At 47.0% G+C, this 15,625-nt stretch overlaps 1 protein-coding gene across 1 annotated transcript; it reads right to left on the bottom strand.

The window, feature by feature from the left end:
* Nucleotides 1-3,211: 3,211 nt before the first annotated feature.
* On the bottom strand, nt 3,212-5,714 carry LOC124653631. The gene has a single exon (XM_047192701.1). The coding sequence runs from the start codon at nt 5,470-5,472 to the stop codon at nt 4,228-4,230; it is 1,245 nt and encodes a 414-aa protein (XP_047048657.1). The 5' UTR covers nt 5,473-5,714; the 3' UTR covers nt 3,212-4,227.
* Nucleotides 5,715-15,625: the final 9,911 nt, after the last annotated feature.

The following is a 15,625-nucleotide window of genomic DNA, read 5'->3' as shown; positions in this document are numbered from 1 at the left end:
AGAATATCACATCACCTTGGCAGGAACCTTCTTCCTGGGGCGCTGCCCTCAACATCACCAGGATTGTCTGGTGTGGTCTTATAGCCAATGGAGTGCATACCGGGTATGCATCCAAATTCTCATAGTCTTCACCTCGGTAGAGGACGCAGTCATTAATGCATGCATGTATCTCCTGCACCTCTAATCGTAGAGGGTAGACAACCTTATTTGCTTCGTATGTACTGGCGGGCAATTCTTTACCCTTTGGAAGCTGTTTCTTCAATATTTTCAGCAACTTTTCAAATCCCGTGTCACTCAGACCGTTCTCTGTCTTCCATTGCAACAATTCGAGTGTGCTAACTAGCTTTTTCAGACCATCTTCGCAATTTGAGTACAATATTTTTTTGTGATCCTCTAACATCTTCTCGAACTGCAACCTCTCCTTTTCAGTTTCGCGGTCTCTCTTTGCATCAGCAATGCCCGACCAAGATCATCAGCGGTCTCATCTGATGTCTGTTGATCTTTAGCTTCCCCCGTTGCAGTATCACTGTATTCAGGGAACATAGATATCATCTTCTTCTTCATCATTATCTTTCATCATAACCCCTCTTTCTCCATGCTTGGTCCAACAATTATAGCTGAGCATGAAACCGAATCCAATCAGGTGGGTGTGAAGGGTACTTCAGGAAGAGTAATCCTTCTGATTCTGACAGACAATATATGGACAACACATAAAACCATCCCGATTGTTTTCCTCAGCCACACCGATGTAAAGTTTCAGCCCGTAACGAACTCGGCAGTGCGTCGGCACCGTACATCCGTTGCCGGTTCATCTGCATTATATAATTAGGTTTATCAAAAATCATTACAAAACATCATGAATAGAGAAGCGATGTACATCGACACATGTATTTTATCAATATTGTTAACCTCAATCGAGAAGGAGAAAAACAGGAGAAATATTAAGTGTGGCTCGGACACGTCATATAATATTTATTTTGTGTGAACTTAAGTGGCATCATACTCTCAGGTATTTCATCGAGCACCTGTTGTGCATAATAAGAGAAAGAAAACCAACATACACCTCTTGTGCATAAGAAGGGAAAAAAGAGGAGAAAGCTAAGTATGGCTCACACACAAGTTTGGGCAGGGCATGGTGATATATATATATAGAGAGAGAGATGGACATTTAGTCCCGGTTGGAGACACGAACCGGGACTAAAAGGGTTGTGGCGTGCCGTACTCCGCCGCAACTCCTTTAGTCCTGGTTGGTGTCTCCAACCAGAACTAAAGGTACCATCCGAACCGGGACTAATAGTCACATTAGTCCCAGTTCGTAAGGTGACCGGGACTGTTGCTCGCAGGGCCTCCAAACGTAAGACATGTTTTGTGCTAGTGTATATATATCTAGCCGTGTTGATTTTCGATTGTACGTATTAATGATTTTTTTCTAAGAACTTTATCAAATTTTACGTGCTCTGACTTTTAGAAAAAAAAAAGCCTCATTCATTAAAATGGAGCAGTAATATGAAGAGAGCAATCTATGTGTTGTTTCCTAGCGTACCGTACTCAACCTTTGCGAGAGTGGTGGTGTGAGGTCACATCCCGTAGATTGGTGCTGTAACCTGGTGTATAAACACATGCAAGTCTCAAATATTGCACCAAGGCATGACATATAAAGCAAGCACATAATGGTCCTAATCGCATTCCTGGGGACTAACTCTTTGTTGTCTCTTCACGAAAGAATTCATATCTAGAGCAAGAAAGCTCCAAAAAAAACAAATAATATGGGTGTGTATTCGTAAGAATTTTTTCTAAAAATGACCCAGCTGTGAAAACTCGTATTATGTAGTTAACTATGCCATACACCATACAAAGTGAATTATTTCACAGATTATACGTGATAAGCTACTCTCAAACACAATAAGCTGTTGTCGTTGGAAGTTCATAGCAAGAAGAATACTTATGTGAGTTAATTAAAATCCCTTGTATTAGAAACTATGCATCACAGATAGGCTATGAGTTAATAGAACATGAATTTAGAGAAATGTTAAAGAACAGTTGAAAGAAATCATAATAGGAGCTTCGCCTCACGGATCAAAACTTTTGACCACTCGTAAAAATTGTGGAAACAAATACTACATAACACTCCCCCTAATGTTCCGTTGATTTTTCCATCTAGGCACTCCAAACTGAAGATTTTCATTGTTGTATACACAGAAACCACGGCACTTGTCTAAGAGGGTGGTAGAAGCACAAGGCCACATGTGCAGGGAGAGTGGGAGAGGTCTTTTGTTCTCTTGTTCTTCTCCTCGTGGTCTTCCTTTGTATCCTCTTCTTCTTCCTCAATACTAGATCAGAGGTTTACCCTGCAGGTGGTGGAGGGTAGTTGATCTAAGAGGGTGTACAGGTGGATAAGAGAGACGAGTGAGAAGGACCAAGAGGTTGTTTTGGAGATGAGGATGAGAAGCTCACATGGTGGAAGGAATAAGATGACATAATTTGTCAAAAAGTGCTTAATCAGAAAACTGGGTGTTACAGTCTCACACCCTTGATTGGAACTCTTCTCAAGTTCTTCTCTCATTATACGACTCTATGAGTTTGATGTCTTGCGTAGAATATAAGAGAAAGAATTTCAAGGGTCAGAACGTACCATCAAAGAATAAGTTTGGGTAATTTCCGTGCATTTGGGACTCAAGATCCCAAGCCCCCACTTAGTTTTATCATTGATCTTGAACCCCTTCTGACAAAATGTTGACTGGAAAGATTGGCAATGAGCACAAAAAGATGAACTGGTAGAAGGCACTGCAATAGTTTTAGCATGAGTAACCTTTATTTCTTTATGAGATGTGGTAGACATGTGTTTATTCTTAGTGATCTTGAAGCCATTTTGTAGCTACCCAAAGTCCACCTTAAGTTTCTCATGAGCAACTACAAGCGCCTCTATTGATTTCTTGAACCCTTCAACCAACTCATACAAACTGTTAAGACCTTTTCTTCTCCTTGACAAGGTCACTTTCAGTATTTGCGATCTTATTTTTACCTTCCTCATGCTTCTCCTCATGGAAGTCCAAGTCTACCTTATGTTATACCGCATGGTCCTCCGTCCTCTCTAGCATGCTACAACGTGATATGAGCTTACTGTAGATTTCCTTGAAACTCACAAAGACATCACACTTAACTGTCTCCATGAACTTGAGTAAATCAAGTACGTCATTGTTCAAATCTTCATTGCCACTTTCATCTTGATCTATTGTCACGTCTCATCAAATATAATAATTAGGAGCAACATATAGGGAAGGAGACCTTGTTCTCTCCTGCCATGAGGTAATAGTGATGAGTGGATGGGGCCTTACCGCCTTAGGACATAATAGTTCTCTTCCTGACAGAAATATGACCAGATGCTGTTCTTGGAAGCCCAGATCGCAATGGAATAGCTAGATGAGTTATTACTTTTCTTGTACACAAGTATCATTTGGTAAGATTAGATCAACTGCACCATGTCGCTAAACAAAATCAGCACACGAGAAAACCACAATATTAATTACACCACCTCTCATGGCATGTACATATCATCTTCGCGGAGAAAAGCCACCGGGAATGATAAAGAAGCAAAAAAGAAAGCAACAATCCTTAACTCAATCCACCAATCTTCACAATCAATAAAATGGCAATGCCCTTCTCAGATCTCACGCTATGTACATCATTGCCTGTTAAGATAATTGATAAGAAATACTTATCGAAAAGACCACAAAAACGACAACCAAAATAAAAGTTAAGAATAAGGAAAAATAAAGTTGTGTGCTTCTTGATTCAATTCGGGCTCAGGTAGTATAACAAAGCACACATTGCGCACTGTCATTTCCAGGAAAATAAAAGAGAGAAACATATAGGACTTTTACATTGATTAATCTAGATAAAAAAATAGAATCAAGTATTATCCTCGGAAATGAATAGTCAGAAGAAGTAGAATATTTTCCTAGAAACATGCTCTATTACAAGTTTACAACACCTCAGATCATCAGACACAAATTTCAGTCCCAAAAATAAATTGACCATGGCAAAATACTATATAATGTTTATCGAGGAACCGAATAACAACAATGCTGAAGAATATTAATTTCTTGTTTCAGCATTGTCTCAGAGAGATGTTTTCTTATTAGTACAATACTGTAACTGACTAAAATGTGAAGTGGTGGGAATTAACTTTAGCGTCTAAGACAAAAATGAGGAAGCACCTAAAGAAACTCATTGTGAATATGAACTCATCAGAGCTTTTGTGAACACCACAGCTAAGACAAAAATGAGGACGCACCTAAAGAATGACATGGATGCGAGCAAGGGCCTAGCAAGGAGAGCAGAGGAGATGATGGCACATACCTCAATGAAATGGTTCATCAGAAGCTCACTCTGTGGCAGATTCACCCCCTTGGAAGAACTGCCTTGCTCTCTGCTAGTGTTTCTCTTGTCTCCATCTCCATGAACACCATTGATCTGATGCTTGCTTATGGCGTCAAGCTTTGCGCAGATCTCGGCCAGCAATTGCGTCTGCGCGTCGCCTCTGGACAGGCTGGTTTCGCTCGTTCTGCTGAGCTCGGTCGCGAGATTCTTTACACTGCATTTCATCTGCTCTATGCCAGCTCCCAATTCAGCAATGGTCGCGTGCTCGTTTCTAGGCTTGACGCCGTCTCGATCACCGCGCCGCCTGGACGACGAGAGCAGTTCGTCTTCCTCGGAGATTATCTCCGGCGAAGACCTTCTGCTATATCTCGGAGGGGCGTGGGAAGCAACGCTCTCCGGTGCTTCAAACTTGTCGTGGACATTGACTGCTGGAAAAGGCATGCCACATTGCGCGGAGTAGCTCGGCACCCGCCGGAGGTGGTGAGAGGCCGACCGGTGCAGCCGCGGCGGCGCCTTGTGGCTCACGTTGGACCGCACCCACTCCTTTTCCCTCCGTATCACCTCCCCTATATCCGACACCGTCCTCGCCGGTCTAGTGTCGCCATACTCGCCGCCGGCGGCGGCACCGAGATCTGAGCACAACTCCTCGAGCCGCGCCGCCGGGAGAGAGGCGTTCCTCCCCGACATCAAGCCGTTCCTGGCCAGTCTCCTCAGCCATGGGAGGTCGAAGGCGCCATCCCCGACAGAGGCCGCTGCGTATTGGTCGTTGCTGACGCAGACGGCAAGCAGGCGCTTCTTGAGGGAGCTGATGTCCATCTCCTGGCTGAAGACGACGGCCTTGAGGAACGCCATTGAGTCTTCATCGTGCAGGATCCTCTCCTCCGCCACCCGCCGGAACTGGTCCAACTCCATCCGCACCGCCGCCTTCTCCGCCTGAAGCCGCAGGATCATGGCCAGCGCCTCGTCGGCCCCCGAGGACGCCGCCTGCCTCTCCTCCTCCAGCTCGGCCTTGAGCATCTCGACGGCAAGACTCTGCTGCCGTAGAGCCTCCCGCAGCGCGGCCATCTCGCCTTCGTGATCAACTCCGGCCATTGCACACGGCGTTTAAATCAAGCGACAGTTATGTCCTACCTACAAGAAGATGTAGTTTTTCCTTTCCTTCAGCCTCGGGATGACAGAAAACACTGGACAAATCTACAGGAACAGGAACAGCAAGCAATGTCAAACCATCAGTACAGCTTTTTGGTAAGGTTTTACAATTTTTGGGAAGGACAGCAGTACAGCTTTTGCCTAGCTCAGAGAATTAACTACTTCCAAATCTGCAGAAAAATAAAGGAGAGGATAATAATAGAGGATTTTTAAATATTTTTTAGATACTAGCAAATCTTGCTTTTTAATGTGAATGGGTCATCCCACGAAAAGAGAGACGGCAAAAAGAAGATTAACAAGTGGCGCACCTTGAAAGCGAAGAGACGGGGGAAATGAAGGATGAAGAACACAGAGGGATCTTCTTGGAGCCACAACGTCCATTTCTCTCAAAGGTTAAAGGCTCAGTAATGGGCAACTTTAAAGAGTAAGGAAAGCTAGCTGTCGTTATCATCAACAGGAAAACCGTAGGGCGAAAGAGTATCCTCCATCCATTGGGTAGTCCTACATAGTTTGTGCATCAACCATCTTCCTATCCAGTTTGATTCTTCCATTATTTAATTCAGTTGAATTAGTTCATCCCATGATCTGCCGACTTGTCGACAAAAGTAAGGGAGCAATCCAAGTCAACCTGAAAAGTGGACACGCTTTGGCCAGCATGGTCCACAACTCAGTGTCTCGTGAGTTGTGATAGGCTTCGTTTCTTGGACGCGGAGAATGCCAGTTTTATTTTTACTCGAAAAGAGGGTAGAGTGGAGGCGCCGACAGCCCAGCCAAGAACAGACACGTGGAATCTCAGATCATTTTATTTTTACTCGAAAAGAGGGTATATAATTTATTTAACAAAAGTCTGGCACTGGCATACATGAAACAATTCGAAGCCACCATGCAACATCTACCAACCCAGCAATGAGGGAAGATTATGCTATCAGGACTTTATGCCTTAAAACATAAAAAAACACTGCCCTAGCTAGGTATTTGGGGCATCAATGAGACACCCTACGGCAAAGCGGGGCACACATCCGAGTCCATCAAACCTTCAGCGAGTACCTCATGCACATGCTCTAGAGGTCGTCGCCGCCGTCGAACCACCGAGCTATCTTCAAGGCATTGATCTGCATGGTTTTTACCAGTCATGTCGTCGGGGTCGCCATGGTACCAGACACCCTAGCCATGCACGAGTCCATCATGTCACATCCATCACCAAGACTATATTGCGCCATGCCGTCAAGACCTGTCGTCGTTGATGCGGTAGTTGCAACACCACTTCGCCTCTACTTTTAGAACTCGCCATTCAAGCTCCGAATTAAATTCAGTCCTAAGTTTTGATGGAGTCATTCATTATAAATGGAGGATCTAGGTAGGCACCACTACAACACATACTCCAAGCTATGCACTATGCGCGAATTGGCGGGCACTCAGGTGTTCAAGAGACATATGACCACATCAAAGGCCATTTTGCTTGGCCACATATGAAGTATTGAATATATAAGCAAATGGCCATATGATATAATCTGAATAAACAATAGAATAAACATTACATAAAAATAGTAATTAAACTAACCGTGCAGACTAACATAATATATAGATGAATAGATTATATTAAATAGGATAAACCGATCACGGCACCTCCAAACACTAGAATAGATAATTCTAGCAAGATCTGAAAGAGAGAAGACATGATCTAATACGATGAAGATAGAGCAGCAGCAGCAACGTTTGTGTCTGTGTTGACACCCTTCTCGCCGAAGAGGTTGTTGCTGTCCGGGAAGAAGCCGTCGGACAACGTGGTGATGCCAGTACTCGCGCCGGAGCGCTTCCACACATAGATGTCTAAAAGAGGTGGGGTTTAGGAAGCCTACTGTCCAGTCCTTCGATGTACTCCAAAAGATAGGATGAAGAAGACGTGGGTGGCAATGCAAGGTCCTGGAGATATGCAATCTCATGTAGCATACCAGCTATGGTTCGCGTCTGAGTTTGTATAGTGCAGGTCGGGTAGATCGTGGGACGCAACCGTATTCCAAGTCAACACAACCCACAATCCAGAAAATATTGAAACGGCTGATAACGTGTTTGCTAATCACTCACAAATTAATTCCAAACAAAAAAAATATGAACAACATGCATAGGTACGAGCTCAGCTCATTCGTGCGAGGCAGACGGAGAAGGAGGAGGAGTCCACGAGGGCTTCTTATCTACTCACACCTTAGAGGGAGTAGAAAAGCTTACCTTACAAACCATTCTAACACTCTCTCAACTAGCTAAACTCCCACCTAGTGCAGCCATGCATGAATGGGTCAATGAGAGTTTCAAAATTTGTATTGGCTATGGGTATAAGGCCCAACGGAAAATCTTATTTGAGAATAGTGTTCATACACCGATGCGTGATGGAGACTGTTAAGTTGAACTTTCACTGGATACTTTATATTACGCTAGTTCAAAACTTGAGTAGTGGACTGTTCCTTGAACTACAAGTTCTCTGCACACTAATTTCGCACAAAGTCTAAGCCAATACTGGATTGTCGTAGGGTTTCCCCACGGTTTGGAGCTTATAAATCATACTCCAATGACTTTCATGATTTTATTAGAGAGCACCTAGATCTCGTGAACTTCACGTTTCACAATTAAGCTCTTCTTCGAAATATTTTTTTGTAGGACGTCTCTGCTCAAATAAGCCAATAAAACACATTAAGATAAATATCAACCTACCATGCATATTAGGGAGTATTGCATCTTTATAGAGTGGTAAATTTAATGTAGGGATACTCTCCTCCTAGCCGACCAACAGTTTGTCCACTAACTCTAATTTATGGAATCGTCGGTCACATATAGTGGGTTATCATAGTGGACAACTCATAGCGTGGGTCTCAAATCCATCTCCCTCGATGCATTATCTATCACATTACGTGATAAACCCTTTGTGAATGGACAAGTCAAATTCTTAGACGTAATTCCGGAGTTTCTCTTTTTCTTTGACAGATTTCAATCTCCTCTTCAAAGTCCTTGATGACTACATAATATCCTTAGAATTGTTAACTTTGATGATCACAGTTTGTTTTTCATTGTTCATCACAAGTATTTATTTGTCAACCACATGTACTTCCATCAATAGCTCATGAAGCCACTCAACAGTGGTCGTGTTTAGTGTTTTGAGTTATGCTTTCATTGTTGACCTTGTTACTTGCAAGACTTTCAAAAAACAATGCCACCACCAAGTGTATACCAATAACCACTTATGGCCTTAATCTCATGAGAATTTGTTATCCAATTTGAGTCACTATAACCCTCAAGTTCCTTTGGATACCCAGTATAATGAATACCAGAACTCCCAGTACATTTTAATAGTGCAAAACTACCTCAAGAGCGTACCAATGAGCATTTCCATGAGTTGATAGAAATTGGATAAGTTTGCTTATAGCGGAAGAAATGGCAGACCTCATAGCATTTCCTAATACATAAGCGAGCTAGTGATTTGAGAATATCTCAATCGATCTCTGGCAATCCATCAATTCTTTCGAAGTAGCACACTGGGATCATAAGGTGTTGGAGAAAAATTGTTGCCGCTATACCCAAAATTACTCAATATCTTTTCCATATAGTGGGATTGAAACTACGTAATTCCACCATTGTCATCCTTCAACAGCTTGATATTTAAGATTACATAATATACTCATAGGTCCTTCATCACAAAGTAACAAGACATGAACTGTTTGACCTATTTTATGACATCAAGGTTGGTCCTGAGTATGAATATGTCATCGTGAAAGTTCAGAGATGGTAAACCTAGAGGGGGGTGAATAGGTTCTACAGATTTTAATTATTTCTTTGCAATATGAGGCTTTGCGGCATATAAAGGTGAGCCTAATGCAAACTAGGTGAGACAACCTATATGAGGATACAAGTAACTCGAGCACGAAGGCTATCACAAGCAGTTATATCACAAATAAGGAGTTCGGTTAGAGATAACCGATAGCACGCGGAGACGAGGGTTTATTCCCGTGTTCCCTTCCTTTGCAAGAAGGTACGTCACGTTTGGAGGGGTGGAGGTCCCACGAAGGATTCTCCACACCACGAAGGCTCACCTTATTCTCCAGAGCCTATCCCACGAAGGAATAGCTCACTCACTTGTGGTAGACTTTGAAGTAGCCTCCAAACCTTCACAATCTTGTCAGGAGCAAATCCACAGCCCGGATGCTTCCGGACCACTCTTGCCCACCTAGGGTTTCCAAGGAACCCTAGAGAGCAAGCTTCTTGATGAATACAAGGGGGAACAAGATTCTGCTTGGTGGAATGGTAGATCAAGGCCTCCTCTATCTTTCCCCCGGAGGGATTTGAGTTTGGGTGGAGGAAGAGGGAGATTTGAAGGATTTGGAGCTCAACAATGGAGTATGAGAGAGAAAGAGATGTCTTGAGCTTTTGCACTGTGTTCCTTACCCCTTCAAGCTGGAAGAAGGGGCTTATATGATGGGATTCGTAGCATAGAAAACAAAAAATTTCCTACCGCAAGAACGAACAACAAGCCAAGATCCAATCTAGAAGATGGTAGCAACGAGAAGATCATGATACTAACCCTCGAAGATTTCCAAAGCCTACGAGATTAGATCTCGTTGTTGCTGAAGATGATCACTTGCCGCTTTCAAAAGCGCGTAGAAGATCTTGACGGTGCCACAGTCGGGCAGCACCTCCGTACTAGGTCACACGTTCGGTGTTGATGACGACGTCCTTCTCCCCGTACCAGTGGGCAGCGGAAGTAGTAGATCCTCTTCGGAATCCCGACAGCACGACGGCGTGGTGTCGGTGGCGGTGGAGATCTCCGGCAGGGCTTCGCCTAAGCTCTACGGGAGAAGTGGGAGGAGGGAGGCGGCTAGGGTTTGGGGAGAGGGGGCGTTGGCCTAGGAGCCCTTGGGGGGTGCAGCTGCATTGGTGTGTCCGCCCCCTCCATCTCCTCCTCTTTATATAGGTGGAATCCCTAGGGTTTGCCCAAAGTGTTCGAATAAGACCCCAATTCAAAAACTTCCATATGGACGAATCCTAGAGGGACAGGGACTCCTCCCTTTCCCCCTTTATTGGCCGGCCAAGATGGTGGAGTCCACCATGGACTCCACCTTCCCTCTTGGTTGGCTGGTTAGGGTTGGTGGAGTCCAACCGGGACTCCACCTTCCATGGTGATTTATTCCGAAAGGTTCTAGAACATTCTAGCTCCTTTCATAAATGCACCGGATCATTTCCAAACTTGGAAAGTAACTTCCTATATATGAATCTTATTCTCCGGACCATTCCGGACCTCCTCGTGATGTCCTGGATCCCATCCGAGACTCCGAACAAAATTCGAACTCCATTCCATATTCCATATCTACTTAAAACGACATCAAACCTTAAGTGTGTCACCCTACGGTTCGTGAACCATGCACATGGTTGAGACTTCTCTCCGACCAATAACCAATAGCGGGATCTGGAGATCCATAATGGCTCCCACACATTCAACGATAACTTAGTGATCGATTGAACCATTTACATACGATATCGATTCCCTTTGTGACGGGATACTCTACTTGTCCGAGGTTCGATCATCGGTATCACGATACCTTGTTCAACCTCGTCACCGACAAGTAATCTTTACTCGTACCGTGGCATGTCATCTCTTGTGACCTAGTCACATGCTTGCAAGCTAATCAGACGACATTCCACCGAGAGGGCCCAGAGTATATCTATCCGTCATCGGGATGGACGAATCCCACATTTGATCCATATGCCTCAACTCATACTTTCCGAATACTTAATCCCATCTTTATAACCACCCATTTACGCAGTGGCGTTTGATGTAATCAAAGTACCCTTCCGGTATAAGTGATTTACATGATCTCATGGTCGAAGGACTAGGTAACTATGTATCGGAAGCTAATAGCAAGTTGAACTTAATGAAGTGATCTTATGCTACGCTTATTTGGGTGTGTGTCCTCATTCATCTAATGACATAACCTTGTTATTAATAACATCCAATGTTCATGATCACGAAACTATGATCATCTATTAATCAACAAGCTAGTTATACAAGAGGCTTACTAGGGACTCCTTGTTGTTTACATAACACACATGTATCAATGTTTCGGTTAATACAATTATAGCATGGTATGCAAACATTTATCATAAACACAAAGATATATTATAATAACCACTTTTTTATTGCCTCTTGGGCATATCTCCAATAGTCTCCCACTTGCACTAGAGTCAATAATCTAGATTACATTGTAAGGTACCTAACACCCATGGCATTCTGGTGTTGGTCATGGTTTGCCCTAGGGAGAGCTTTAGTCAACAGATCTTCCACATTCAGATCTGTGTGTACTTTGTAAATCTTTACTTCACCATCTTCGATGTACTCGCGAATCGAATGAAAACGCAGCTTGATATGCTTCAGCTTCTTGTGTGACCTTGGTTCTTGTGCATTGGCGATGGCACCCATGCTGTCACAATAGATGAATAATGGGTCCAATGCACTAGGAACCACACCAAGCTCAACAATGAACCTCTTCATCCATACCGCTTCTGATGAAGCCTCCGAAGCCGCTATGTATTCCGATTCGAGTTGAAGACTTCGCCACCGTGCACTCGCTTGGAACTCATCCAGACTTATCTGCAGCACCATTCAATATAAACACGTACCCAGACTGAGACTTAGATTCATCAGGATCAGTGTTCCAACTTGCGTCGGTGTAACTGGTTACAACGAGCTCTTGGTCACCGCCATAACAAAGAAACATATCCTTAGTTCTTTTCAAGTACTTCAGGATATTGTTGACTCATGTCCAGTGTTCCATTCTTGGATCACTTTGATATCTGCTGGCCAAACTAACATCATATGCGATATCCGGTCTAGTACACAGCATGACATACATGATAGAGCCTACTGCCGAGGCATAGGGGATCTTGTTCATCCTCTCTCTTTCTTCTGTCGTAGCCGGACCTTGAGTCTTACTCAAGACCTTACCTGGCAACATAGGCAAGAACCCTTTCTTGCTTTCATCCATTCTAAACTTCTTTAGAATCTTGTCCAGATATGTACTTTGTGAAAGCCCTATTAGGTGTCTTGATCTATCTCTATAAATCTTGATGCCTAAAATGTACGCTGATTCACCATGGTCTTTCATTGAAAAACACTTATTCAAATAACTTTTAACACTGCTTAGTAGTTCTATATCATTCCCAATCAATAATATGCCATCTACATATAATATCAGGAATGCACAGAGCTCCCACTCACTTTCTTGTAAATACAGGCCTCACCATGAGTTCTGTATAAACCCGAAGTCTTTGATCACCTTATCAAAGCGTCGGTTCCAACTCTGGGATGCTTGCTTTAGTCCATAAATGGAACGCTGAAGTTTGCATACCTTGTCAGCATTTTTAGGATCGACAAAACCCTTGGGTTGTACCATATACAACTCTTCCTCAATGTCACCATTAAGGAACGCCGTTTTTGTCGTGGTATCGTCACGGCATATGCCATAGGGTGGCTAATCGAAGGGGCTCCTGAGAGATCTCACGGCGGTATCCGGAAGCGGGTATGGGCACGAGCGACACGGCGACGTACCCAGGTTCGAGGCCCTCCGGTGGAGGTAAAACCCCTACTCCTGCTAGAGTGTATATGATATCACACAGTACAATGGTGCTCCTAGAGCTGTGTCCGGCTGGCCCTGGGAGGCTAAGGGAGACGAAGGTCTCTCTCACAGGGCAGCGCTGTAGGTAGGTGAAAGCAATAAGTGATCGATCGTCCCTACACGAGAGGGGGTAGTGCGGCTTATATAGGCACCGGCACTTTACATATAAGACCCTATAGTCTACTAGCCGGCTGGGCCGGCTTCGGCTTCCGCTCCTTCCCGAGGTGGTGACGTCAGGAGCCGTTGAGGCGTCATGGCCTGTCCCATCCGGCTGCCACGGTCAACGGTATGGAGAGGAAGCGTCCCTGTCGCCGTCGCCCACCGTAGCCCGTACGGCGCGTCGTAAGCCATGATGGCCTGTCCGGCGCGTGGCACTATTGCTCCACGGTGCCCCGCGCTTTACGGAAGATGAAGTCGGCGTGGACTTTGGGAACCCGGATCACCAACCCGGTTCCTTCCGAGTGCAAGACTCGCCAGCCTCGAGTCGGTCCGAGGTACGGACCCCCGGTCGGATATGGCTTGTAGAAGCCGGCCCAGCCTATAGCATTGGCGGCCGTAGCCGGGCCGACTAGGACCTAGAGCCAGCCCGGCTTCCCGACCAGCCGGCCACGGCGCCGGCCGGCTGCTCCTCAGCCGGCCTTTGCCGCGAGCCGGCCGGTGGTCAGCCGGTTGCTCCGCGTCCATTGCCCTACCCGGGGTCTTCCCCCGACATTAGCCCCCGAAGCTGGCAAGGTCCTGCGTTTAGAAGGACCTAGGCAGGTTTTCCTGGCTTCTTGAATATATTTGACGGCACTTGGAGGGGCCGACTGAGGATTTCCTTTCAGCCGGCTGCGCCCTCATCCGGCTTGTTCCTGCCGGCTGCTCCCAGCCGGCCGCTTTTTACACTTGTATAGTTTTTGCTTTCTCGCAAGATTTGATGGCGCCTCCGCCTTGCTGATGAATTTTGGTTCGAGTGGAACTTTTTGTCCGGCTCCGGCTTGCTGCGCGCCGGGGTCTCCGCCGCCTCGGGTCCTGCGCCCGACTTGACCGGTCTGACGCCTCGGCTCGGCGGTCGGTTCGTCTGGTCACATCAATGTCCCTCCGGATCCGGTGCGGTAGTGGGCGACGTGGTGTGGCCGTTTCCGATAACCGCTGTGGACGTGGGCGGAGTTACGGCGCAATAAATCCGGGGACGTGGCCCACGACCGCCACTTGGAGGCCAACCGCCCGCGGCAGGAGGCTATAAATGCCGTGGGGGAGGCATCGAGGCGGCCACTTGCCATTCTCTTCCTCCTCGCGCTCCTGCTTCCATCGCTCTCTGCGCGCTCGAGCTCGCTGTTGCTCCGGCGAACGTCTCCCGCTGGCGAACTCCGGCGGGCGAACCTCCACCGATCCGTCGCCGCCACTCCGTCAATCCGGCGCCACGGGGCCGCGCGTCTCGACGGAGCGTCCTCAGCCGCCGTTGTCGCCGCCGCGGTCGCAAGGTTCTTCCTCGCCGTTCCGCCTCTCCTGGTCATCTTCTTCTTCGGCCTCGTCAATGGCGTCCCCCAGCGGATCGTGGAGGGGCTCCTACATGCGGGAGGATGACATCGAGCGCCCAGTGCGCCTCCGGCGGATCCCGCGGTTGGTGATCACGCGGGCGCCCGGCGGGGAGGTGGAGCCCAAGCCGGAGCCCGGCGAGCGCGTCGTTTTCGGCGCGCACCTCGATCGCGGGCCGGGCCTGCCGGCTTCGACATTCTTCCGGCAATTCCTCGACCACTTCGGCCTTCAGCCGCATCACTGCCGGCCAACGCGTGCGTCCTCCCGAGCTGCTTCGTAGCGTTCATGGAGGCTTACGCCGGCTTGTGGCCCGACATCGACTTCGGAGCCGGCTCTTCTACTTGAAGGCCCAAACCACCGAGGGCCGCCGCGGGCCTGCGGCGCCGCCTCGATCTACACTCGGCCCGGCACGCCTTTCCCCAAAATCCCCACCGTCGACTCGGTGAAGAACCGCGGATGTCATTCTTCTACGTGCGCAACGACGGGGCGCTCGTCGACCGGATCAACTTGCCGGAGTTCAACCCGGCTCCTCCGGTCGGCCGGATCAACCTGGAGCCACAACGCCCGCTCGACGGATCCGAACGCCGAGGTGAACCTGCCGTGGGACTTCCGGCGACGGCCACCGATGGCGGGCTGACCGTCGAGGATCTCCTCTGCACCATCGCCGAGCGCCGGTGCTGCCGCTCCGGATGCGCACCCACAAGATCGGGCACATGTCCGGCCGGTTCGATCCGAACCGCACGTCCAAGGCGCCGCTCAACAAGGCCCAGGTGGCCAGCCGGGTGAACCACATCACCAAGGCGAACCTAACGGAGAACTGGAGCTACGGGCTGGTGCCTTGCGACAGGGAGCATCCGCCGGCGCGGGTAAGTCTCATGTCTTTGCCATTTTCCGGCTTGCGGCTGCGAGGTCGGCTTCCTTTT

Source organism: Lolium rigidum, chromosome 1, assembly GCF_022539505.1.
Source record: "Lolium rigidum isolate FL_2022 chromosome 1, APGP_CSIRO_Lrig_0.1, whole genome shotgun sequence".
Taxonomy (NCBI): Eukaryota; Viridiplantae; Streptophyta; class Magnoliopsida; order Poales; family Poaceae; genus Lolium; species Lolium rigidum.
The sequence above is the reverse complement of the archived record's forward strand: the minus strand, read 5'-3'. Positions and strand labels throughout refer to the sequence as shown.

Coding starts and splice junctions, on each gene's coding strand:
- LOC124653631 (XM_047192701.1), bottom strand. CDS start 5,472: ATGGCCGGAGTTGATCACGAAGGCGAGATGGCCGCGCTGCGGGAGGCT.